Source organism: Anneissia japonica, unplaced genomic scaffold (genome assembly GCF_011630105.1).
Source record: "Anneissia japonica isolate Jap-2015-1 unplaced genomic scaffold, ASM1163010v1 scaffold287754_len4335492_cov202, whole genome shotgun sequence".
Lineage (NCBI taxonomy): Eukaryota > Metazoa > Echinodermata > Crinoidea > Comatulida > Comatulidae > Anneissia > Anneissia japonica.
The window spans coordinates 1,083,162-1,109,621 of NW_022705543.1; the positions used below are offsets into that span (position 1 = coordinate 1,083,162).

At 35.6% G+C, this 26,460-nt stretch overlaps 3 protein-coding genes and 1 non-coding gene across 4 annotated transcripts in view; 3 read left to right on the top strand and 1 right to left on the bottom strand.

The window, feature by feature from the left end:
• LOC117105650 (MAP3K12-binding inhibitory protein 1-like) lies at positions 1-9,241 on the top strand. Its single transcript, XM_033246852.1, has 7 exons — positions 1-182; positions 2,215-2,328; positions 2,935-3,093; positions 3,882-4,050; positions 4,783-4,953; positions 6,791-6,882; positions 7,788-9,241. The coding sequence occupies exons 1-7, from the start codon at positions 129-131 to the stop codon at positions 7,932-7,934; spliced, it is 906 nt and encodes a 301-aa protein (XP_033102743.1). The 5' UTR covers positions 1-128; the 3' UTR covers positions 7,935-9,241.
• LOC117105647 (centrosomal protein kizuna-like) lies at positions 8,627-23,719 on the bottom strand. The gene is made up of 13 exons (XM_033246850.1): positions 23,582-23,719; positions 22,479-22,541; positions 20,705-20,867; positions 20,462-20,554; positions 18,583-19,456; positions 18,107-18,218; positions 17,692-17,838; positions 16,674-16,835; positions 15,677-15,833; positions 12,200-12,344; positions 11,849-11,941; positions 11,029-11,206; positions 8,627-10,658 (listed from the first exon to the last, which is right to left on the bottom strand). Exons 1-13 carry the CDS (start codon positions 23,635-23,637, stop codon positions 10,286-10,288), a joined length of 2,616 nt encoding a protein of 871 aa, XP_033102741.1. The 5' UTR covers positions 23,638-23,719; the 3' UTR covers positions 8,627-10,285.
• On the top strand, positions 13,217-13,408 carry LOC117105873. Its single transcript, XR_004444956.1, has one exon. It is a non-coding gene; the product is annotated as a U2 spliceosomal RNA (small nuclear RNA).
• Positions 23,720-23,757: 38 nt separating the features above from the next.
• The window catches only part of LOC117105649 (arylsulfatase-like), a gene marked incomplete in the record, with an annotated part of 7,669 nt that continues 4,966 nt past the window's right edge, over positions 23,758-26,460 (top strand). The window contains 1 exon segment of the mRNA XM_033246851.1: positions 23,758-24,088. Within this exon segment, the coding sequence (XP_033102742.1) occupies positions 23,831-24,088 (258 nt within the window).

Genomic DNA, 26,460 nt, shown 5'->3' on the forward strand with positions numbered 1-26,460 from the left:
ATTATGTGTACCGTTGTTTACAGAGAGCCTGTAGTAAACAACAGATAGAATTTTCTGTTCCTCTCTGCATTTTTCATCGTGAACACATTGTTGTTTTGATCTCGGTATAATTTATTTAGATATATAGAATGGCAGAAAAGGTCGTGGACATTATTCAGGCTTTCTTGAAGTTTTTTGCAGAGGTTAGCAAGTCAACCAAACCCCAACCAAACATTCCAGGCTAGGCCCTAGCTAGGCCTGGTCGATGGATAGGCTAGGGTGTGATGACTAGCCTAGGCTAGGCCTACACACATCCGTTGCAGGCCAGCAGTACTGCTTGGGCCAGGCTGTTGGCCTAGGCCTATTACTCAGTTCTAAACCTAGGCCTAACCAAATGTAACACTTTGAAAAGTTAATGATTTTGTTTTGTTATTTCGCTTTCTCCTTGCTTAAAAGCTAGATTTTTTATAACAATTATTAGTTTAAAGAAATGTCAACAGTTATATTCTAATAGTAATGGTAGGCCTAGGCCTATAGCCTAATTAATATTTTTATTTGATAAATTATTTTTAACACATTCATTAATTTTTTGGTCTTCACATACATATTAAAAGAACACTGTTCTGTGGCTGGTGATACAGTACCTTATTTTAAATTCTGTTTGCTTAAAGGTATGGTAAATTGCATTATCCAATAAAATGCCGCTGCCAACTTGACAACATCGTTCAAAAATCGCTTGCTTTTCTGCCGACTTGTTTTATAAGCGACATAAGACAACTTCAAACAAGTCCGTAATTGAGCAACTTGCCAAAAATCAATACAGTAAATACAACTAAAAATGCCATGACAACAGATCAATTAATGGCAATCTTCTATCGCATTTTACATAAAGTAAACCAACAGAGTTGTTAACTTTAAACTAGTGACTGTTAGTACATCATTCACATTGATACATTGTATTACGTAACACCTTACTGTACAATAGCCAAGACTATAAAATATCAATGTGTAAAGCTTTAGTATGAGAAAGGATGGTATAATAATTTTACCTTTTCCTGATATAATGCAACATTTGACCTCACCTAATGTGTATACTACATACTCCATTAGTTATGTAACTAATAATTACAGTGTTATAAATAATAGCATTTTGAATAGTTTTAGATTTAGTTTAGTAACTTCTTTTTGTTTTGTAAGTGTATTTGTATTCTGGGTGCACAATCACTAATATTATGGGCGAAATTGATTCAAAAGTGAACCCAATAAAATTCAAATCAAAATGTAATACACACCATCGCTTTAGGATTCAATAGTTCAACATTTTTTATGGCATGTATGTTTTTTTTAGCAGGGAGCTGTTAAAGAACAACTCTCTAGTTATACTTTCACATCAAGTTAAATCAAATGTTATCAGGCAAAAACACTGTTATTTACAGTCTTGGTATTATACAGTATAGTTGCTACGTTAACATACAGTAATGTTTCTTTAAGTGGTAAGCTACTAACATTAACAATCGCTAAAAAAATTACTTGATTATGGAACATGTGAAAGAAGATTGTCTTTAATTGGTCCGTAGCTGAGGCATTTTCAAATTTTATACTGCATTTGTTTTTGGAAACATGAATCAATGACTCGGCAGGCTTCAGATTTGTATTGTAAATAAAATGGGTAGGCCTGTTACTTTAAATAAATACTTGTATGCTTATTTTTGTTGAATATTTTTTAAATGTAATGTAATGCCAAAATAGGATTAATTCATATTCAAGACAAAGCACTAAATGTTACTTCACCAACTTCCTCTGCATTCAGCGAGCGATTTCACAAGTTTTTATGAACAGTGACATCACACTGTTGGCGGCATTTTATGGGATGATGCAATTTAGCAAATGGAACATAAGATATGGTACCGTATCGCTAGCCACAGCGATAAAAAATATACAAAGTCTGGTCCAGAGTGAAATGTGAATGGGATAAAGAGAACTCCAAGAGAACATTTGAAAAAATTGATACCATTAATATTTAATTTTATTGTTTGCCATTGTTCTTAAATGAAATATAAATGTATTTATTTTTTGTATTATTAGCATTCAGTGGCATATCTAGGGGGGTGCGCAGGGGGTGCATGCTCCTCCAAAAATTCTAGCAAATGTTCTGATTATACTAAGAGAAGAGAAATAACCAGAAAATGTTGATTTAGTTTAGAAGTATTTTGAGGATTTTATGTATAATTACAGGCTAAATTGAACCACTGCGTGTCCTTAACGGTCGACTACAATCAACTATCTTTGGTTACCTCGTCAATTGAGGACTTGTGTGATTACATGACAGACCTATCCCAAGATATACAGGTAAGGTCAACAAGAATATACAACAGACTACAGATTATATATTATAACCTCTTTAAGTTGAGTGGTTGGCCAAGAGGTACTGTATTGTTGCTGCTTCTTTTGCTGAAGACCCTGTTTAAAACCTGGCCAGCGTCAGGTTTTGATTGAAGTCTGGGCTCCTCGAATAACCCTCACCTTGAGAGTTAAGCGAGATAACAAACATGTTTGTATCTATATGTATCCATTAACATGTTGTAGTTAAAGTCGAGTGGTGCTGCATCCCAGCGCCCAACCCAAATTTTTAGTTCATGTTGATGGAATTATGTTTTCCGAATTTTTAATGTCATCCTCCAAATTCAATTACATATGTTTAATTTGTGTTTTGTTTTTGTATTTTAGATGTTGAAATGGAATAGGTTAAAATACATTTCTGCACAATATGGCAATAAATCCAAATTTCACTTTTTGATGTGTTTTTTAACATTATACTTTAAAACCTGGACATTTGGGCACTGTGTCTTAAAGTAGTTATTATTTGTTAGAAAATGTGTAAGTACTGTATATGTACACTATGATAATATGATTGATTATAAATCTTAGCTATTGCTCCTGTATCAATTTTATTAGAAACTTGTTGAGACATTTAAGTCGGAGATTGGCAGTGTTGCGGATGAAGAGACAGCGCCACCACAGCAGTCTTCAGGATCAACCCTTCAACCTGTCGACAAAAAACCAGTATATGTCACAGATCCGTCCTTTGTTCAAATAATTGCTTCCAAAGATGAGGTCAGTTGTAGTTATATTTGGAAGGTCACCAGGAAAAGGGGCGGTGGGGTGGGGTGGGGTGGGGTGATAAAGGTTACCATAAATACAACTTCACTCCCTAAGCCTCATCAAGAGTTGGTTTATAGAGCATCATTTGTGTATTCAATTGCATTGGAGTAAGCTCGAAGAGGGGGTGTGCGCACACAACCCTTTCCCCCCCCCCCCCCCCATAGTGGCAAATTAGTTTCACTTAAGTGGATTAAAATACTGAAAATGATCATTAGATTAGGGATTAGTTCCACATTCTAAATTTTCACAACCCCCACCCCCACCCCTTAGCATATACCCCTGGCTTGCTGTTGGATGTGATAGAAATATAATTCAAAAGGAAGGTTTCCAGGTGGTCTTAAAAATCTTAGTGGCCTTATTTGTAAGTAGAAATTTAATATGTATGATAGCAAAATCTGCTATTAGTAAATATTATCCTAAATTTGAAATTAATAACAGCATTATAGGCATGGATGAAAAGAAAATAACCACATAAAATACAGACGATACAGCTATATTCAAGGTAAATGTAAAATTTGCATTTAGGAAATGATGTCACTCTTTCACAGTACAACTTTATAGATGACAATTTTTTTTTTTTTGTATAAGCCGCATTTCATTTTTTTATGTCAACATCTGGTCTGTTTCCAGACAGAAAAAAAAAAGCTAGTAATAAAACGGAGCACTGTTACATAATGTAGGCTTCTTAAAATGTACAGAAATAATGAATTACTTATTTTAAATTTTTCCCAATTGTGTAGATTGACAGACGAATAAAAGCATTCATTGAAAGGAAGCAAGTGGATGTTGATGACAACAACAAACGTGAATTTTGTTCTGTTATTTCACCTGAACATGAAATTAAATCGTCTTGTGCAAGAACTGATGCAGTATTCAAGCCTGTTAATGGTTGTAAAAGTCATGTGAAAGGTACGGATCACATTGGTGATTATTATCATTTTATTTTGGGGGGGGGGATGCGTGGGGTGTGTGGGACATATCACACTAATCGCCTTCTAACTACCTCCTTTGGATGGGACAAGAAGTTGTTGGTGCCTTGTATATAATGGATTAAATTAAGAACATGGAACATGATTCTGAAACGATCAAGGACTGTTCCCCGGTTTACTGACGGAGCCACTTCCTAAGAGAGAGCAGCTTAGCGCAGTCGGCTAAACTGATAGTAGCACCTGTATGTGCACTGAACCGTGGAGATTTCTAAGTCCGCGGTTCAATTCCCATTGCTGCTCTCCTTGTGTTTCAGCTGGAGGGTTAAGATACAAGTTACGATAGCGCACCGTCTTTCGGATGAGACGTTTTAAGCCCTTGGTCCTATGCGCATTATAGTCCATGTGCATGTTACAGAACACAGTGCATTCTTCAAAAAAGAGTAGGGAATTGTCTCCCGGTGTACTGCCCAATCACCACCAGAAGCACCCTACTGGATATAAGCCTTCTTCAGACTTTTGTGTGTTATCCTTGGTATTTACATTGAATAAATCCATCAATCCATGTTTTGTGTAAATGTATTGTGACATAAGACAGTACTAATATGTTTACAATTGGTAATGTTTATCCCATGTTATTAAATATACTAATAATATGTTAATCTTCAACATTTTATCATGTATAACAACATAACCCCCCAAATTCTCTGTAAAGTTTCGAGAGTTGTTAATCCGAATGGACCACAGACTCGACCCTTCATTTCAACCCAATCAACAACCAGCCAATCAGCATCAAGAAGCAGCACAAGCCAATCAAGTCATGAGTTGCCTAGTAGCCTTGAAGAAAGACTCAAAAACATAGAAACACACATAAAACTGAAACATGGTATGTACACTATGTGTTATTTTTAAATTGTTTAAATGTAACTGTTTTTAACCAAAAGACAAAGCAATCAATTTAATTAGGTAATTTAGTTAAAATAGTTCAGCTAAGACGTGCTCATACAGTATTAAAACATAGTTAAGCTAAGACATGCTCATGTTAAAACATAGTTCAAGCTAAAGCTGCAGTCGCACTGGTTTAAAAAGGGGAAGATTTTACCGAGACACTGGTTAACACACTCCGAAGGTGAAATCGTCTGTCCGCACTTGTATTTTTGACTCGGTTAAGTTTCCTGTCAGTGAGGATAAAACCTAAGCCTACTAGACTACTACTACTACTGCGAGTACGAATTTGATTGTTGGGCCTAGGAAAGCTAAACAAACCATTCACAATTTCAATCAAATCAGCCATGCTCCAATAGTAATAATGCAGGCGAGTAAAAGTAGAAACGATGATATAAATTTAGTTACAACAATACCAACAAGCAGAATCAAAACAATATTCAAAACAGGTTCGTGTCGTGCAAAATTGTGAGTTGAAATTGTGCGCATGTGTGGTTGCCCAACAGAGGGATAAAATGTCATCAACTTCAGTGACCCCGGAAGATTAACCGAGTCACGCTGTTCGCATTGGACTATCTAGCCCGGTCAGATTCACTCCAATATTTTTCCTGAGCACAATTGACTCGGTGAAACTAACCTTCGACTCGGGTAAGTTTCCTGACCGGAAAACTTCTTAGGTTGTTCGCACAAGACTTTTTGTGACTGAACTAACCGGTGTGTCGGTTAGTTTTAGCGAAATAAGTCCCGTACGATTGTGGCTTAAGACATGCTCATGTTAAAATTACCATAATTATATATTGGGTGTGCAGTCTCCAAAATTATATTAAGCCTTGTCCACACCATCTAAAAAATGTGATATGCCCATATTTGGGAGTAATACGACATCCCATTCCGATTTATTCATTCATTGAAGTTCTGTCCTTTGGAATAAACTTCCACCTCATGTTTTTCTTGCTTATAATATTCAATTTTTTAAACACAATATCAATCGTATCAATCTACTCTCTCTTTCTTAATTTTCCTTTGCCTGGACTTTGACAACATAAATTTTACTTTTTCTCGGCATCAGATATTAATATCATTCCCATATATGGGCACATCACACAAAATTCTTACATGAAATTTGATAGTGTGGACACAGCTCTAAGGTGCTGAATGATCCTACCTCAGCATGCAACATTTTAATATAGGTTGAATATTTTGAAATTTGGAGGTACAGTATGCATCTATCCTTAAGATTTTAAATGATACATAAAATATGGTTACAAGATCTATATTTTATTTTTCTGTTCTTTTTCTATTTGTTGCACAACTGCAAAGATGTCTGAAATATTACTGATAAAATGTAATAAATACTTGGATTTATATACAGTGGCGCTTTACACAAGTCTCAAAGCGCTTGAAGCGTGGACAGTGACTCTCTTCTCCCCAAATGGTATCTTCCTGTCTGAGCTACCCGGTAAACTGGTGTCAGCTACTCTCATCTGTCCGCAACAGGGGCTGTATGGACCCGTACACCGGGGTAACCACTTACTCGTCTCGAAAGATTAACTGGGTTCTTTGAAGTGCATGTAAACCAATTATGTACACTGGGCCTACAGTTTATAGTCCTTATCCGAGAAGACTTTTTCCACCTCTAGAACCACAGGCAAGCGTGCCGTTCAAACCAGCGCCGATTATTATGGCAGTAGATTGCGGCACCCCTGCCTCAACCGCTTGGCCATTCGACATCAGTATTAACAAGTGTTTGTAAGTGCAGCATTTTTTTTTTTCTCTAGGGCAAGTACCAAAGAACATTTATTCACGGCTTAAAGTAATGGAACAGAGGATTCTCCAATTAGAAGGAACCTCTCCAGAATACTTTTCAGCGGTAATTATATTGATATGAAATATGAAATACATTAATTAACAATTTTATTGTATATCGATTTAATAAAAAAATTTGAATAGAATGTCAAAGCCCATATACATATAAAATACTTATGAGGAGAGCAAGTTTTCAAGTGAAGGTGGAGGACCAACTACACTTTCATTAGTTTGAGGTTTTTTTTTGTTTTTGTTTTTTATTTCATTGATTTTCACTTCATCTTTTATTTCGGAATTTTATATCCATAGATAGAATAACAAAAGAAACATTTTTGACGGTTGAGACTTCACCAACATTTTCTCAAGTTTGATGAGGAATTAATTGCAGCAATACAGTACTCCCTGTAACCAAAGAGTATAAATAGAACAAGAGAGCCAACAATGCTCATTGAGAGCGTAAAAAAACGATACGCCCATACTCAGCTAGTGTAGGACGCCAACTAACGCTTGTATGTGTTTTATTACCCAGTACTCCACCGCGCACGGTAGGTTTGTCTGTTTATCTGTTCTCCACAAGATACTGTACTTTCGTTTTCTGCTTACCGAGTTTATAGCGCGCGTACTTCTACCGCGCTGCGCAGCGCTGCACTGGGTAATAAAAAGAATATACAACAGTTAGTGGGCGTCCTACACAGGCATGACGTTTTTACGAACAGGACTTTGCTCTCTTGTTCTATTTATACTCTTTGCTGTAACTCACAATGAATGAGGTGCTTGCGCTCGAGTCTGATTCTGCACAATTATTGATAATGATTACAATTGAATGTTGTGCAGTCTCATTTATTTATAATTAATTTCTTAGTTTTCATTATTTTATTTTGATTTTTGTATTCATAATTCTTAAATACCCTGATGTAAAGCATATTCTTTAAGTGGTTATTAACAGATTTTACCGCTTATTTTCTGCAGTGCTCACCTGTGAAGAAACCAAAGTTTGAAGCTGAGAACAGAGAAGGATTTGGTGTCACCATAAGTGATATTGACGATCGAATTCAGGAATTAAAGGAAAGCTTAAAAATGAAGCAAGAATTTGGAAAGCGAATAGGTGGAAGCTGATGGAAAAGTAGAAAGGCCCCTGCCATCTGCATATATTTATTATATAAGTGTAACATCCTTTTTTTCCCTTTCTTGATCTATTATTTTGTTTATGCTAAATTTTATGAATGCACTATGAGAACATGTGCCGTTACTTATAGCAAGTTTCCAAATAAACTTATAAAATTCAGAACATCGTAATATAATTGTGTGAAAATCCAATTCTGATTCTGTCATTAAATGTAAAAAAATTATTTAATTTGAACAGTAAAAATACCGCTAAATCATTTGGAACTTACAAGATCTTAAGTTGGTTGGGCATGGGTAACAAACTTTGTTTGGCCTAATAAAAAGAGGGCTGTTACAACAGATGAGACATTTCAGCCATTGGTACTGTGTGCAATACAGCCTTTGCCTTGCGCATGTTAAATAATGCAACAGTGGGGATTGTCTACCAGTGCACTGCGCATGTTAAATAATGCAACAGTGGGGATTGTCTACCAGTGCATTGCCCAATTAACCAGCATAAGAACAAGTCTTTGAACTCTCTGGGATAAGTTGCACACCAAAAATAATGTTAACATTGCAAATGAGGCAAACCTTTTAATAACTTAAGAAGTATTAATATTAGCTGCTTGGGAGCAACTACAAATAATTGTAAATAGTAACAGCAGTGAATAATGTACCAGGACAAATGCAGACTACATACTCCATTTTTAAATGACATGGTTTATTTCACACCATACAAAACATATTCAAAATATTTTTCATGCATTCTCAAAATGATTAGGACAGTACAAAATAAACATTAATATGAAATAAAGTAGGTTTTAATGCTGAATAATTTAAAGTATTTGCAGCGGAATGTAAATACATTGTCAAGGTATTCCGATAATTTAAGTAGTTTATCATATAGTGCTATACAATTAGCAGAGTGACTCAAGGTAGATATTGTGGTACACTATTCAGTGTTGGCAAGTCTTGCAAGTAGCCTGATTACCCATTGGAATGTTATGACTTTAGAAAACATTATATACAGTAAAACTTAAGACATCATAAATGTGGCAGATGAGCCAAATCAGTCACTCTTTGCAAAAATTGATTTTTAGTTATTAATACAGTACAAGGTAATACAGTAAAATGAAGGTTATAAAATGATAAAAGAATTATATAAATCTGGCATTTCATTAAAAGTTACAGGAATTTAAACATACATCTGTTTAAAGAAAGCAGCCTTCAAAGTTCACGATTTCAGACATTTCTTAGGCAGAGACCTACTGTAAACACATATAAAGGTTAGTTTAGTGCAATAAAATAAATTTCGAAAATTTTGACATTCCAACATGTTTTAACCGTTATTTCCGAAACATGATTTGCGACAAGTGACTGGCGTAGCATTTTTTGCCGCAAATAGTGGTTAGCCCCCAAAAAATTGTTGAATTTGTCTACAAAGGACAGAGACATTTGTTAATCGGGGTTGGTTGGTTGGCATATATTATACTATTATCATATCATTACCTCTGAGAATAGGTTGCAGCACTTGAGAAAATAATGTGCATGCTACTATGGGTGATTCTATTATTTCATTGAGGGTGCTGCAGTTCTGTTCTGGGAAAAGTGCAATATAAATACCTAGTACCAGTACTATCATACACGACCTGTGTATTGTTACTGTATTCAGGCACAGGGCGGATGTATGCACTCAATAGAGTGACTGCTCTAGTTACACATATTTTCATGTTGCACTATCTTATTTGAAATGGGGAACTGAAAACTACCAAGCAAATCTGAACTTCTGCAAGGAATATATCCATAAGTGAATTGCTATATTCAGATTTTAAAATTTATGCTTCATAAAATGTATTTCAGTATATGGTAAATATAAAATTATCATTTACCTAACTCACAGAGCTTCTTATGTTTAGAGGGGAAGTGAATTAGGGGTCACCTGACGAAAAACTGACCAAAAGGTTTGTCAGGGAATATTTTTTTTAATAGAGTTATTAGGGACATTATTTTCGTTTATTCAAGACTTGGTAAATTTTATTTAACTTATTTATTTATTTGGATATTCACCTTCAGATCGGTGATGCGTTTAAAGTTAATGGTGCATCCTTATAATAAAAAAAATATTTAAAAATAAATTATACCAGAAGATTATAATAATACATTAGTAATGCAGTACAAGTGTAAGTAGAGTAATATAGAAATGATACTTCAGGATAATTAAAATAAAAAATAAAATTAAGAATAAAGGAATTCGATAAAATTGATGAAAATTCATTTAATCAAGGATTTTATGAATGTGATTGAGAAATGATATGCAATATTTCTCAATCATTGAAATTAAAATCCTTGATTAAAATAATTTTTCAGTCATAGAAATCAAAATCATCAATAGACTCTTCATCAGATTTCATAGTACCGGTACCCATCGGGATTGTGCCTGTTCCCATGGGAACGGTCATCTCAGATTCTGATTCAATATCGGATTCATTTCCCCAAAATGCAGCCGATCGTTTTGTCACTGATTTGTCGCTTTTGCCTGTAGACTTTAAACTCTGATCCATGGCCGATGGAACGTAGGCTGACTCCCGTGGGGTTGGCTCCAGGGAGCTGATTACATCGCTGTTTCCGGATCTGCCGGTGTCTATATGTGCCCCGTCTTCATTGTTCTCATTGCCGTAGGATATGCCAAGACTACCCATACCACCAAGAGATGATAGCACATTTCTTCTACCCTTACTGAAGTTAAATCAAGATAGAAGAAAAAAATCCTTTATACAAGAGATAATTATTGGTATATGGAACACAAGGAGGCATAAATGCTGTTCCAAAACCTAAAATATCCATGGGCAGATCTAGTAGGGAATCCCCCCCCCCAACCCAAAAGAAAGAGAGAAAATATAAGAAAGCAAAAACTAATTTTTAATTTAAATTCCATGTACCAGTTTGTATGGTCTCACTAAACCCCCAACTTTTGTTGATTCACATGTCGCATGGCCTCTAGCCAGATGTTTCTCTAGATATGCCCCGGCGATCCCTCAAAACAATCAATGTCACAGTGGGAAGGAGAAAATAATAAAAAACCTCCAGAATAGAGCTCAACTCTTACTTGGATCTTGTACTAGATGGTGGAGTGCCATGCCTAGGCCTATCCTCAACTGATTTCCTAGCCCTAGAGTCTAGTGTCCTGTCCGTGCCATCTTCATCATCCTCTAGTCCTGATATCTCTTCAGACACATCACCTTGTAATGTGAGTTGCCTCATCATCTGCTGATATGCATCAGTTTCTATTAAAAGAATTATAACTTTCATAAGGTAAGTGTAGAAAAAAATTAACAATTTATCAATGTTGGTGGTGTAATGAGTTCAAATCTAATATTGATTTATAATATAGTTATCCCATTATTGGTAAAACATTTAGGGTTTTTCTTCGTTTTCTGTTTTTATTGTTAAAAAATTACCTGCTTATTGTAACACTAAAAAAATATTTACATAATCAGCATAATAATAATAATCATATAGTGTATATTGATTTATACTCCTTGGTGCTCAGACATACCTCGCATTATTTTCTCAAGGTACCTTAATAAATACTGTATAAAAATTATTATTATTATTATAATAGCGGTCATCGGCTGACGCGATGCTATGAAGAACGAAACGCGACAATGCGCACGCAATGGGGCTTCGTCTGGTTTGGACCAGCCTGACCTGGTCTGGTCGGGCCCGGCTAGGCTAGGTTAGGCTGGGCTTATGCTAGGCTAGGCTAGTCCGAGCCGATGGTCCCGCATGGCCTAGGGTTGGTGGTGCGGTGTTGTATCAACACCACCACCAGTGACACAAATTTGTCACACAAAATTTGATAGTGTGAACGGAGACTTAAAGAAGTGACAGATATCACATTCAAAATACTAATCAACAATAATTACCATTTAGTGGGACACCATTATCAGAAGTACTACCCTGGCTATCATCCTCACTGTCTTCAGAGTCACTATTTATGCCTAAATCCAGTGGAGGAACTAGAGCAGAAGAGACAACATACATCTTTTATAAATACGGTACATATCACTGTATCAATATCATTATATTATGCACTAATATTTATTATTACCCCCCTACTCCCAACACATCCCCTAAATATGTCACTGAGAGGCAATCAAATAATGTTATAAATATTGTAATATTTTTAACATTCTTTCAATATATATACTCCCTATTAATACATTATTATTCTTATTATAATTAATATTATTAGGCCTGCTTAGACTAATCAGTACCTTGACTACCACTTCTATGATCTTGCCGTGTAGATGTTCTGTTTTCTTGTGAGTATTTGGGAGTGACTCCTATCGATGATACTGTCTCATCAAATGTTTCGTTCAGTGGCATCTCAGCTAAAACATTTGTCAGAACTTGTATTGCCTATTGTAGAAAAAGGGTCACAATGTCTTTTTATATATTCGACCAATAAAGAAGCGTGCAAAGGAATATTGCTGACTAAAATGATATCTAGCAGTGGTGGATCCAGGAATTAAAAATAAATGGGACCCAGGGAGGGGTTTTCACAGATGGAGGGTCTAAACCACCTAAGCCCCACTATTGTTGGGGCTGAGGTATGAAAATTTATTATTATGGTACTTCTAGATAGTCGGAAATGGCACTGACCAAACTAAAATTTAGATATACAGTAATTTTCATTTTTTTTTATTTTGAAAAACGCACCCCCACCAAATAACAAAAGGTCCACATTTTCAGGTGTAGAAAATTTAAGACACATTCTCCTGGCTTTAATAGCTCCAATAGGAATGTCCCAAAGGAATGGTTCTGCTGTATTATTAGTTAAAAGTACAGTAAATTCAACTTATTGTGTGTCTCGAAAAGGCAATAAATAATCACTCATGCGTGAAGCTAATTAATATTCTAATATTAAGTCTTGTCCAAATTGGTTTACTAAAGCAATATTAGTTAAAAGTCAAGTCAAGTTAGTGTGTGCCTGACAAAAGTGAAAGAAATACTGATTTTGCACCAATGGGAAAGCTGCAATTGAGAATCATTCATGCATGAAGCTAATTAATATTCTAATTTATTTATAAATACTAATAAGCCTTGTCTTTTATTATTAAATTAATATAATACAATAATAAGATAATAAAAATAAATAGAATAATGAGAATTATATTCTACTCTAACTATTGTGTCTTGAAATTTTGAAAATTATATGTTAGTGCACTATTCAACACTATTCCAATGACACATTGCGTTTGATATATATACTCATGCCTACATTTTTCAGTATCGCTTCTCGGCCTTTTGGCTAAGATCATGTGTAGTATCTGTTCTTTTCAGCTTAATATCTGAAACGCTGCTCATTGAGTAGCTTCTATATTAAACTGATTTTTGAAATTAGGCCATGGAATAGGAGCTTGCTCCGTCCTGGCCACGGGTTGGCCTGGTATTGCAGTACCTCCAGGATCGGCCCATCCTCTATTGAGGAAATTATCTAACAAAATCAGAATTAAATATCAAGATAGAGCACTGGCATTGCACGGGCGGAAGTTGTGCCCAACGTAGGCGGCGCTCTTCTTTTTTAACCATGCAAGTTTTCTATACTTCGTGCCCAACATACATTTCACAGTTTTGGGATTTCTGCAGATATTATTCTCCTGAAGACAATTGAAGCAACTCAGTCGAAACGTCAAGATATTTAGCGCCCTTTTGTAGCCAAGTATATCCAGACGCAAAAGGCGCCCTTCCTTTTCCACTAACGGAGGAAAACTTTTTCACTAAGAGTGCGTCCGGCCATACGATTCTGCGCTGTATTGTTGTTTTATTCTTTACTGATTCATGATTATGCTTTAATTGTTTTGTGTTTTATTTGGATAATAGCAACGATTTTTACCGCCACCAAGGAGGTTATGTATTCACCGATGTCACTGTCTGGGTGTCTATTCCAGTTTGTTTTTATATCTAGTAAATAAAAAGTGAATTGATAATAAAATAAGCGACCACTTGGTAACGAAAGTTTGGCAGAAGTTTTTTTAGATCCACCTGTAGGGGGCGTCCCATTGTTTGTATTCCCAACATGCACTTCGGTGGAACACTTTTTTGTGTGGAGAACTCTATCTTGTATTTCTAGTATCTTTGCTTAGATGATTTACTACTTTTTCAACAAATTACTGTCAAACATTGCTTGAGAGATATGTGTAAGTATTTGTCTTTCTTGTGTGTTCATGGTTATGTACAATATCACCATTATATTGTTTGAAGGTTTGCATGGCGATGTAATAATATATATTAATGTTTGCGGTACACCACGTAGATCTGAAAAGAACTGTTGTTTGGTTAAGAATATCTTGACGTTTCGACTGAGTTGCTTCAATTGTCTTCAGGAGAATAATATCTGCAGAAATCCCAAAACTGTGAAATAATTATACGTTTTGGTTGGCGAGACTTGCTAGCGATTGGTTGAAAACTAAACAATGGCTGAGACTACGTGTGAAAAGGCTAAAACAAAAGCCAAAAATCACTGTCTGTGCAAAAAGGGTGTGGTGACGTGGCTAGAAAGCCAATACAGTGGCATTGCTCTAGCTAATATTAGACTTGTGAGGAAGGTTAGGCCAGGCCGCACCGCGCACTAGAAAGTAATAATAATAATTGTCGACTTATATAGTGCATATTGTAGAGATCTCTATGCGCTTACATTATTACCCCCTGGATCACTGGATGAAGCACATATGGAACACACACTCAAGCCCCATGGGGGAATTCCATAATGTTGCAGCTGTATTCTGCGAAGGCTGTGTTTGAACCTACCAGGTACCCACTTGTACTCCTGGGTGGAGAGAGACAACCGTAGATAAAGTGCCTTGCCCAAGGACACAGCGAGAGTTTTGAGCCCGACCTCAAGGTTGGGATTCCAAGCCACAACTGATGCGCCAACCACTTCAACGTAAGTACTGTATTACATCAATAGGGAGTTTTCGCAAGCTTACATATGCAGTTACATTAATTGTAATCAATTTATCAACAGCTAAAGTAGCATATCCATCACCACTTTAATAGGAGATCCATGCATTAAATGAATCAACGATCATAGTCAGCTCGTGTATGAATTGTCAAGAATGCTTTAGACACAATAATTAAAGTGCAATATAATTCTTATAATTCTATTAAATTTTATAATCTTATTATCGTATAATATCAATTTAATAATAAAAAACCAAGGCTTATTATTGTTTATAAATAAATTAGTATATTAATTAGTTTTACCCATGAATGATTCTCAGTTTCCTTTTCCCACTGGTGTAAAATAATGAGTTTTTTTGCTTTTTTCATAAACATAGTAACTTGAGTTTCCTTTTAACTAAAATTACCTTATTAAATGGTTAAGCACAGGTGGGCAAAGTGCGGGCCGCGGGCCGCATGCAGCCCAACAGCAATATTTTTGCGGTCCGCGAAAATAAACTAATAACCCTATGTGTGCGGACCGCCAAGTAACATTGGCATGAAAACACTTTTTTACGGCCCGACACCAATCATCTGTAAAAAGTAATACTGTATATTAAAACTGGGAATAAAGTAGTGTAAAATCACTGCTTGGAGGTTTTTGGAAGCATACTGCAGTGCAGCAATCGGTGTTAAATCAAAAATTCACTTTGGCCCTCCAGGCAAATTTTATGCCCACCCCTGCTATATATGGTAATGATGTGATGTCATCATGACCATATTTAGGCATGTCACATATCAAACATTACCTTAGTCTTGTAAGTAGCCACGCTCTCTGCCTTAATCATCAGAGGTGCAAATGTATTAGCAATTTTGTCAACGCTGAAGGCTTCCCTTTGCAGCAGAGTAGCAAAGTGCTGTAAGAGCCTGTCCCATATTGATAATGATGCCGAGTACATATACGATCTGCGAAGATTCACAGCAAATTTAGTCATCTTAAATATTCACATCACTTATTAAAAATTTTGTAAACTAAAACATTCAGCGATTGTTTCTACCAATTAATCAATGTATCACAAGGGTCCCAAGCAGGAAAAAGACACTTCTGGGAGATCTGTTTAAATGACCTTTCTTATCTAACTTTAGTTGGCAGCACATGGTAATACGAGGGAAATTTCACTGTTCCATGGTGATACTTAGTTTCGACTTTTCTCCTTGCTAAAAAGGTACACTTTCTTCATCAAAAGGCTTTTTCTATGAATGGAATGATCTGTTCGAACCACGAACTCCTGTAGACCAAACCCAGTACCGTGACGATTTTTAATCGTGCGGGAAATCCACTCACGACACATGGTGATACTCATCCCTACTGCCCTGACTGCTGGGAGACAATTGATAATAATACAGTAGTAAAAACATGTACAAGATACAAGAATACAAGTTCAGCGCACATACAGTAATCAAGGCTGAGCTAAGCTGCTATTGTGTACTATCTTCTGTGTTAAGCTAATCAAAATAAAAAACCTAACTCAATATTTGAATTGCTTATGGCATATTTCTGAGCTTTTAAATTATTTTCCTTTGCTATTAACAGACACATAATTAATGTAAATAATGGCCATTCCTTTTTTTTTATAGTAATAAATTTAAAAGATTTTTTCAGTTAATAGTCTCTAAATCAGCAACAATTGATCGCTCTCTGTTTGGATGTTTTTTTTTGGTTTTTTTTGTTTAATTTCACTGCAGACAGAATACACATAATGACTTAAGATTTATAATCTGAATAATTCATCATGAGATACCTACCTTATAGTGGCCTCTCCACAGGGCATATTACTAGTCAGTATTTTATCTGATATGAGACATCCGCCACTGGACTTCCGTATGATAAGGGGAAGCTCCCTTAGTATCACCATACTCATAGTGTTGGGATTTAGGTGCTTTAGGCTCCTGTTAGCATTCGCCTCCCTGTAATTGTGATCAACAAGAGTAAGTTAGGGCCAAGTTGTTTCTAGTATTGCTAGCCTTCTCTAATGCTGACATCTGTATTTTACTATTTACTCTTGTCTTTTCTGTTTTTCATTCTTGTTCTACCTTGTATGGTCATTAACATTTAATGCACTCTAAATTATTCTGCCAAAATACAATTCACTACTCAGCAGATTTTTATTCTTTATATCTGGCGCAATATAAATTCTAGAGATTTATTGATTGATTAGTGCTGATTCGACTTCATAAACATAATCCAACATAAAATTTAAACAAATTGGTGGTGGCTCCAGAAATCTGACACAGACATGCTAACAAGTTCGAAAGGGAGAATAAAATCCCATGTGATTTTATGATTTACAAATGTCCAAAATTGTGCAATTACACCATAATATTTTGAAAAGTCGATTGAGGACTATGATTCCATTCAGACACAAAATATGAATCCATTCAGGCACAAATATCTCAAGGGGAATGTTTACTAACCAATATCAAGAAAGGCGAGCTCCAATACTTTGGAAACGTAGCTTGAGTGAGTGCTAGTGAATTAAGCAACATCATCTTACAAGGCAAAGTCGAAGGGAAAAGACAAAGAGGAAGGTCTGGAACTATGGTTGATATCAACATTAAGGATTGGACTGGTCTTAGACTCAGCACAACAACAAATTAATATTTTTAGTCTGACAACCTAGTAATATCATCAAGCGAACGGAGGTCCAAGCTTATCAGACTGGGGAGCATCATGGGATTAGAACCCCCGACCTCAAAGTTGAGACCTCAAAACCACGAAGGCTGCACCAACCATTCCCACATTGTTCATGTCACTGTCGCTTACTTCACAATCTCAGCTACAATGGCTTCTGTTCCGATGGGGGCGTTGTAAATCATATCAACTTCATCGCTTTCGTCAATCTCAACTTCAACTGCCTTGATTATATGCCATAGTCCATCGGTTGTTACCAAAGGATCTTGAGGTTCAGCACTATATGTTAGAAGAAAAAAAAAGACTTAAAAACAACTAATTACTTTTCAATTATGAAAGACATATAGAATTGTTTGTTACATTTTATGATTGATAGGTGATTGTCTCTGGTCTAGTGCTATATATTATAGGAGATAGGAGAGTCAAAATGTGTGAGGCAGGTGAAAAAAAGACAAAGAACAGGATCAAAATTGAAGAAGAGCAATATGTAGGGGGGATATCAGAGTTCTGGCAAATATAGGAAAGGTCACTGAGTGCGACTACCTACCTTAACTTAGGCTTATTTTCTTGCTCGGTTGTTTTTAAATTATCGTCAGACAGGGGCAAACTGGTATCACTTCCAATTTCACTGTCACTGTCAATTTTTAGATTGGAATTTTCTGGTGAAGAGAAAATACAATATTTGAATGAAAGAAAGAAGCCACATTATAGATAAAATCTAATGACTGCTTTGATAAATAATACTGTAGCAAAAGGTAGCCTAAAAAAAGATCAATTATAATAAAAATACAAAACAATGGTCTAAGCAAAATGTGAATGAGACAAAGTATATCTCAGCTTGGCATATACTATACTATATTTTTTTTCTCTTAAGCCCTGTGTCCCTATCAAAATTTAACCAAAAAAATGTGAATTGCCTAAATATGGTCATGATGACATCACAACATTGCCATATATAGGCATATCATGCCTGTATATGGGCATACAACATTTTTTGTCACATAGAAGTGTTTCATATCCTACCTCTCATGAATACAGTGTCCTGCTTAAAATGATCTGTTTTCTTTTGTACGCTTTCATTCATGAGTGGGTTAGACTTTTTGTCAGATTCATGGTCGGTGTCAGAAGTAAACAGTGTTGAGGAAGATTCTGGGGCCACAGGCGAGTTGACCTCATCAGGTGTATAGTCTTGCACATCACTCTCAATTGGTTGTTGCCTTGCAAGTGCTGGACCAGAATGCCGGTGATGTGTTCCATTTTTCTCAGAATCCAAACTACTGTTTCCTTTGACAACACTCAATGGATCTCCAGATTTCCTGAAGTCTAATGGATGGTAGGCACTTTCTGAATCTGAAGACAAGCTGAGTCCAGACTCTTTGATCTTATCAAAGTTGTTGTTCGGTATAGTGGCACTTGAAACTAATTGTGTTGGATGTTTCTGATCAACTGAAATGACTGTGGCAGGAGCATCTACTGAAATCTTCTCATCATGATGTCTTCTAGAAGGAATTTGTTTCAAGCCATTTGAAGCAGATATCGGCATTTCATAGTTGTCACTTGAAATGTCTGCATAGGCATAATCATCATCTTTGGAATCATCTCGTGAAACATTTGTGGCATGAGCATTTTTGGAAAATTCTTGTGCTCTCGAAAAACCTGGTGAGACCTTACTGGTGAGATAAGCAGGCTCCTCTGATTGCATATCTGGTTCTCCAGATATGTAAGAGTCTATGGAGGGCTGCTCATAAGGTACACCATTTACAGATGATTGAAGAATCGTTGGCTGAGGAACTTGCAAGTGGATGGTGGGAATCCCTTGTTGCCCTGACAACGGTGAATCTGCAAATGTACTTTGGAACCGAAGTCTGTTTAGACGTTGATACTCGTTTCCATCACTCTGCAAGCCAAAAATTTAGGATGTTATATTAATTCTAACCAATATTATTAGTAATCAATGAAAAAAATAAATAAACTTAATTAAATTATCTTTCCATATCTATATCAGGTCAAATTTCCTATCATTTACTATCATGACAAATGCTGAATTAAAAATTTAAAATAAGTATTTTAAATAGGGTTTATTAACAATTTAATGTCTTAGGAGTGATGTTTTGCCCTACCTGACATGTTATCGTAACAAATAGTCAGTACATCCCCAAATACTTAGGAAAAAAATTTGCAAGTGATTCGGGTGGGAATCGAACCCACAACCTCCAGATAACCAGCCTGGTTCCAAAAGCACCATAACCAATTTAATGTTACAGACTACCATCTCCATTAAATTCAGGTAATGTACAATATCCTCTAATGCAGAAAATTTCCTCACCATGAGGAATTACATTTCCAACACTAATCTACTTTCAACTACTGTAAACACACAACTGTCTTCAACTTGTTTTGGAAGTCGTATGCAGATTATCTGTCAAAGGTTTTATATATCTGCTTTAAAAGGCAAAGAATGTGACAGAAAATGTGACTTAAATTTTTTTTATTGCTTTTAACATTTTCTTGATGTAAAGAAAAAAAATGCTGTTCATTTCATGCATTGTAGTTATAAATAAGCAGAAAAAAAAACTTTTAAATAAATATATGATATATGAAAATAACTGAATATTAAATGTTGGCAAGCTGTTAGGCGATAATCGCATGGTCAAAATAAAAACTAAATATTTGTTTTTGCACAATCTTTCAGTGAGTGTATCTCCTTACACACATGAGGTTGAACCTCTTTGTATTTGTTTTATGAAGCACTGTCATCTTTGCTCTATAGGCTGGGGGCCTATTGAGGATAATAAAGGATATATACCTAGCATCCAGAAGAATTAAGATGGACACTGTTGCTAAGCAGCTTCCAACTTGATAGTTATTATTGAATAAGCCAGTGGCTACTTATCCTCCTCACCTTCATTTCTACTTTATTTCGTTTTTGCTGCTCAAGTTCCATTTTTTCTTTCCACCTTGGATACATTTTCTCAACTTGTAATTCATATTGCTCCTATTAAATACAAATAAATGTTGTGATCATTTAAATTTACTTCACTCAAAATCCTGTCAACAAGGCTTATGAATGTTGGGGACAACTGACAATGTTTAGACTTTCCTAAATGGCAAGTGATATAAATGATATACAAAAACAGCATAGTACCTTAAGCATTCTAAGCCTCTCTGTTCTCACTGAGAGGGCGTCCATATGAGTTTGCACACGTTGGAATTCCTGCAATAGTTGTTCATTACGTGCACGACTTTTGCGTTCGTCATCGCATATCTTTTGCCAGTAGGTTTGAAGTCTAGCTGCCTTAAACTGGGTTCTGTTAAAAGTTGAAATTTTTGTATAACAAGACGAGCTTTGTATTTTTTAAACCCCTAAAAGCCAACTCAGACAGCGTCGCAGGTGCAGCCCAATGCGATTCATTGCCGTGGAACAGTCTTAAGCCGTCATAAGAATATTAAATATGTTAAATATTCTACGATGCAACTGTGCCCAACGCAAACCTATGCGTCGAAGCTTAACTCACACAGACCCGAGAACAAATTGCGTTGGGCTGCATCGTACAAGGCTGTGTTGTACGAGGCTGTCTGAGTTAGCCTTAACACAGCATAAAACAAACCAAGGTGCTACACTGTTGAATAACAAATCTTCTGTATACATGTAACTAGCTTAACTGCAAGTCTGTGCCAATTTTATTTTATACCTTGTTTTGAGAACTTTTTTCTTAAAGATCATCAGAGGTGGGGCGAAAAAAATATTTAAAAATGTGGCAAAGACAAGCCAAACCAGTCACTGGTCGCAAAAATCCATTTTTAATTATTAATACAGGGTTAAAGAGTAAAATGAGAGCTACAAAATGGTAAAAAAATCTTTTAAATCCGACATTTCCTTATGAAGTCACAAGAATTTAACATAGAGTTGTTTATGGTACAGTATTTGAGAAATCAGCCTTCAAAGTTTATGATTTCGGGCATTTCTCATGCAAAGATTATCACCAAATCATTAAAAATTGTTGTTTTAAAAAAAATAACAGCATAGCATGATGTATAGATATATAAATGTTAGTTTAGTGCAATAAAATAGATTTTAAAAATTTTGACATTTCGGCATGTTTTGGCCATTATCTCTGAACACGATTTGCGACAAGTGACTGGTTTGGCTTGTCTTTGCCACAAATATAGTTTTGGTTTTTCATTTAGCAAAGAGTTTTGCCAAAAACATCCAGATGGACGAGAAAATAAATATAAAATATTATTTGTGAATGTAAACTGTGTAGTAATGGGATGGTTAAATGCTTTAAATTTATTTAATAATAATAATATGTCGGTCTTATATAGTGCTTCATGCCTAATGCATCTGAGCGTGTCACATTATTACCCCAGTATTTGGATAAAACATGTAGGGAACACATACTCAGCTCCCTGGGGAGAATTCAATAAATATTGCAGCTAGTACTCAGTGCTGTGTTCGCAACTACCAGGTGCCCACTGGTACTCCTTGTTGGAAAAGGCAAATGTATAATATAATTAGGAAGAAATACACATATCTTATTTTTGGAGATTTCAAGGCAGAGGCAGGCATAATAAAAGTAAAAAAAAATTTTTTCTGAAATTTCCATTTTGTCATAGCAACAGGTGCGCTAATTGGCCGAAAATAAAATTTCATTTTTATTCCAAATCATCATTAGTGACAGGCAGTGGGTTCATTAAACAAGGTATAAAAAAGAGTGTCGCCTTAGGCCAAGTGAATAAAAAATTTACTGGTTTTTTCATCATGTTCGTTTATTATTTTTAAAAAGCTGTGCTTTACAATTTGTATGAAAATAAGCTACAGTATTTCAACAGTAGTTTCCAATTCACAATAAAGGCATATACTGTAAAATGTAATAATAGAACATAAGAATATAATTTAAATCTGAACTTATACTTACAATTGTTTCCCTGATTTTAAGTATGAGTTGAGTTGTTGGTCCAATTCCATTCTTTCCTGTTCCCTGCAAGTTCAAATGAACCATGATTTCACATCACATTCTTCTAGTACCAATAATGAACTGCATTGCTTTAAATTTGACACAAAGATATTGATATTGGCCAGGCCTATATCCATTTTATGACATTACCTATATCTATTTAATTACTTGCCTTTTTTTTTACAGACATTCTGGCATTCATATTCATCTACCAATAATGATGAGACTCCCACAAGACTTGGGACCCCTGCTGATATAGAATAGGCCCCAGACTGCATAGAAAGGTCTGCACTGGGAATATATATCCTCCGCGCAAAAATTTGGCCTAGAAATCTGTCCGCACATTTCTGAAAATAAGGGCCGATTTCTGCACAAACTTTGCCGAAAATTAGGCTTTGAACAAATCTTAATATATATCCAATGCATTTATGCAGCAATTACGATTCCGCACACCTATTTTCCTAGCAATTTTCCGTGCAAATTTGACCTGATTTTTTAGATATTCTCCACGCAATTAAACAAATTTATAGTATGGAATATAGGACTATTAATAGCCTAGGCTATATTGTCAGTATCTGTCATCATTCATATTCATTATTTAGGATTGACCCTAGTTAGAGCCTATTCCTAGGCTATAATAAATAGGCTATTAGGCCCTATATATATTTATCTACAGTACAAAAGCTAACTGCCTTTTTTTGACAAATATTTTGGCATTCCGATAGGTGCAATATTCTTATTTCTTTTTATGGTGACTAATAATGGGCCGTTCTTGCCACCACCGAAACCCTAGGGCCTATGCTTTGCTAGGCCCCAAGCAGTCGTAGTACTTTTAGGCCTATCTATGCCTAAGAAATAACTTGAGGCCTAGGCTACAGGTTCCATTAATTAGAAACCCTAGGTAAGGTAGGGGGCCTAGCCTAGGCGAGTACTCCTTAGAATCTTAGAGTAGTAGGGTAGTGTTTTTAGCCCTGGCCTTCGGTTAGTCTCGTGTCTTTCGAAAGAGACGCAAGAAGTGCTTCCTTAATGTCCTAATTATATTACATCATCGTAAAAAAGCATACTTTTCGTGCTGTAAACGTTGTAACTCTTTAACTTTCTGATAATATTCAACCGACATTTCGTAAAGTTTGCAACTAACGATTCTTAATTAGGCCTAGTCTCTATTCCAGTAGTTGCATCTCAAATATTTCTTTCTTCTAAATGGACGTAAAGTCTGTGGAGAAGTCTACAGAAGCATCAAGAGCAAGAACCCCAAACTAAACCATGCGTGCAAAAGTAAAATCGAGCAACGGTACGGTACGAATGATACAATGGTTGTCCAGTGTCGAGTGGTCTATTTGGTTGCAATTTTACTCTATTGTTTATTTTTACAAATTAAATCTCGTGAAGTTACTAACAAACCAAATATTGTACTTTTAATGGCTGACGATCTTGGGTATGGTGATCTGTCTTCCTACGGGCATCCTACACAAGAATATGGTGCTATCGATACTCTTGCAGCCGAGGGCATTCGTTTCACACAGTGGTTAACCGCAAGTTCCCTCTGCACGCCGAGCAGGGCGGCTCTTATGACAGGTTTGAATGGTCCTATAAATTTTCGTTTTATTTTATTAACTTCTACAAAAGGTGTACAGCTGTAGCTTGGGAAATGGGTCTCTGCTAGCTTGGGGAATAGATTACTACTAGGCTTAGAGCTTAGTTGTGGTTAAAGAAGAATGGTCGCCTTCTGTAACAAACAAGGTCCTGGGTTCAAATCCTTCCATTAAATTACCATTACAAGCCTAGCACACACTGTAAATTCAGTAAAAACAAAAAACAAAAAATTGGAATTGTACGGCTTATCCCAGCAGCAACGCGCAACCGCTCAGAACACCATGTTGTTTTTTTTACAAAACTGACATTTATAAACTGCTCTTAGCAAAAAAACAATAAATATTGTTTGATATGCTATGTACATAAATGTTGTTTTTTTACAAAACTGACATTTATAAACTGCTCTTAGCAAAAAAACAATAAATATTTATTGCATAAAACTTGCATGATAAGTGTTTAAAAATAATGTAATGTAGTCATACAGTATTGCCTGATATTCAAGAGAGCGCCGAATCCTGTGAGCATCAGGTGGTCATGTGCTTGTTGTGCTGGCCTCGAGGAAACGGGGCACCCTCTATCCAGCGTGTTAAACCCTTTCAGCAATAAAACACGTCACCAACGTTTGAAGTTGTACGTACGTTTATTATCATGCCAATCAAACGGGTAAAAACTGTAATAACAAAGAAATATAATGAAATAATGACTGATTCTCAAAGTGTACATTTCATCATTTACGATTTAAATATATGATTAATTATACATATTATGTTGAAATATATGAACTCACAGACTAGTCGACTTCTACAGGCTTGTCTGACCTAATACACGGTCCTTAGCAGCTATCCTTGAATTCCATATCCCCTAAGACAAGAAATCCCCATTACACATGTTAAACATAACTTAAATCAAGGTTTATGCATAAAACAATAGAACATAGCAATATGCCACGGCTTCCGTGTACATAGCATATCAGACGATGACTATACATCCATGCCTAGTCAAGCGTGACCATCTCACATGTGATGGAAACTTCAATATACTTTCAGACCTTTTAAACTACGGCGCGGTGATATTACAATCAATTACACCACGTATTCTATTAACTGTAATGCTATTGACTGGTATTCATATTTCTGCTGGACACATGCTCATTATGATTATACAAGTATATATATTTCCTCAATTACACACAAAACTGAACTAAACTAGATTAAACAGTTCAATATCACAGGTCTAGATTTACCGCCTCCCAAACAACAGTGCATCGTCGCATAGGATTAAGATACATGACGTTTAGCACACCGTGACCTACTTTTTCTATGTTGTATACAACTGCACAAAGCAATCTAATGATAATAACTTCAGATGTAGAACCATCTAATAAAACAACATAATGTTTCAAACTTACTCTAGAACTAGCATCTAAGGTAGAATTAGATAATCGCGTACTCAAAAAACTACAGCGATTGCTCGGCCATTGAATGTTCTAGGTTTTCATCTAAAACCACAGATTTCCGCAAGAATGCGAGATAACATTAAAAAATAGCCCAATTGGCAACACATGTTGCCGCAAGAAAAATGCTATCAAAATACTAAAAGTAGCTAAATGCGCAACACACTTGTAATGCATAAGCGTTTTGGGAGGAGTTTTCAATGATTAGATATTTCTATTGTGGTAACATATGCTACATTATCCTACTGTGGTAAAAACAAATCTGAACAATATACTGGTTGTTGAGCAAACAATATTTGTGTGCATATTTCAATTGCTTTAGATGTTTGCCTTTCAAATACACAGTAATGTGTATTTTACTATACACTGACACAAAGAAAATGGTACAGTAGTATGTGGACCTGAATATCTAAAAAAAAAACTAGAAATAATTTTACTGAATTCAAAAGATACAAGAACAGTGATGGATCCAGGATGATTTGATATAGTCAGAGCCAGGATGGAAAAAAAATCATTGTCTTGAGGGTTTTTTTTCTATGTATATTATAAATATATAATGTCTTTAGAAAATGCAAATTGTTTCTCTGGTTAATATACAGGCAAAACTAATCTATAATGACATTGTGCAATGAGAATTTTATTCGTGTTACATTAATTAATGTGGTTTTCCTATCAATTCTTGAAAATAGATTTACAAAATATAACTTAACTCTGAACTTTTTCTACCATGAAATATACATATTAAACTTACCAGAAACATTGAAACCCAATTTTTTTTCAAAGTATCACTTCGGATATAGGAAAATTTCATTATGATGCAGTTATGAAATACAATAAAATTAGAGGATAACAAAACATCATCCACCTGCAGTAAAGTACTAGCATATTCATAAA

Excerpts from the sequence above, each read along its gene's own strand:
- LOC117105650 (XM_033246852.1), top strand. The coding sequence starts at position 129 with ATGGCAGAAAAGGTCGTGGACATTATTCAGGCTTTCTTGAAGTTTTTT. Across the intron at positions 2,329-2,934 it reads ACCTATCCCAAGATATACAG|AAACTTGTTGAGACATTTAA; the intron begins GTAAGGTCAACA and ends CAATTTTATTAG. Across the intron at positions 6,883-7,787 it reads CTCCAGAATACTTTTCAGCG|TGCTCACCTGTGAAGAAACC; the intron begins GTAATTATATTG and ends TATTTTCTGCAG.
- LOC117105647 (XM_033246850.1), bottom strand. The coding sequence starts at position 23,637 with ATGTCGGTTGAATATTATCAGAAAGTTAAAGAGTTACAACGTTTACAG. Across the intron at positions 15,834-16,673 it reads TGTGGAGAGGCCACTATAAG|ATCGTATATGTACTCGGCAT; the intron begins GTAGGTATCTCA and ends GAATCTTCGCAG. Across the intron at positions 11,207-11,848 it reads TAATGGTGTCCCACTAAATG|AAACTGATGCATATCAGCAG; the intron begins GTAATTATTGTT and ends TTCTTTTAATAG.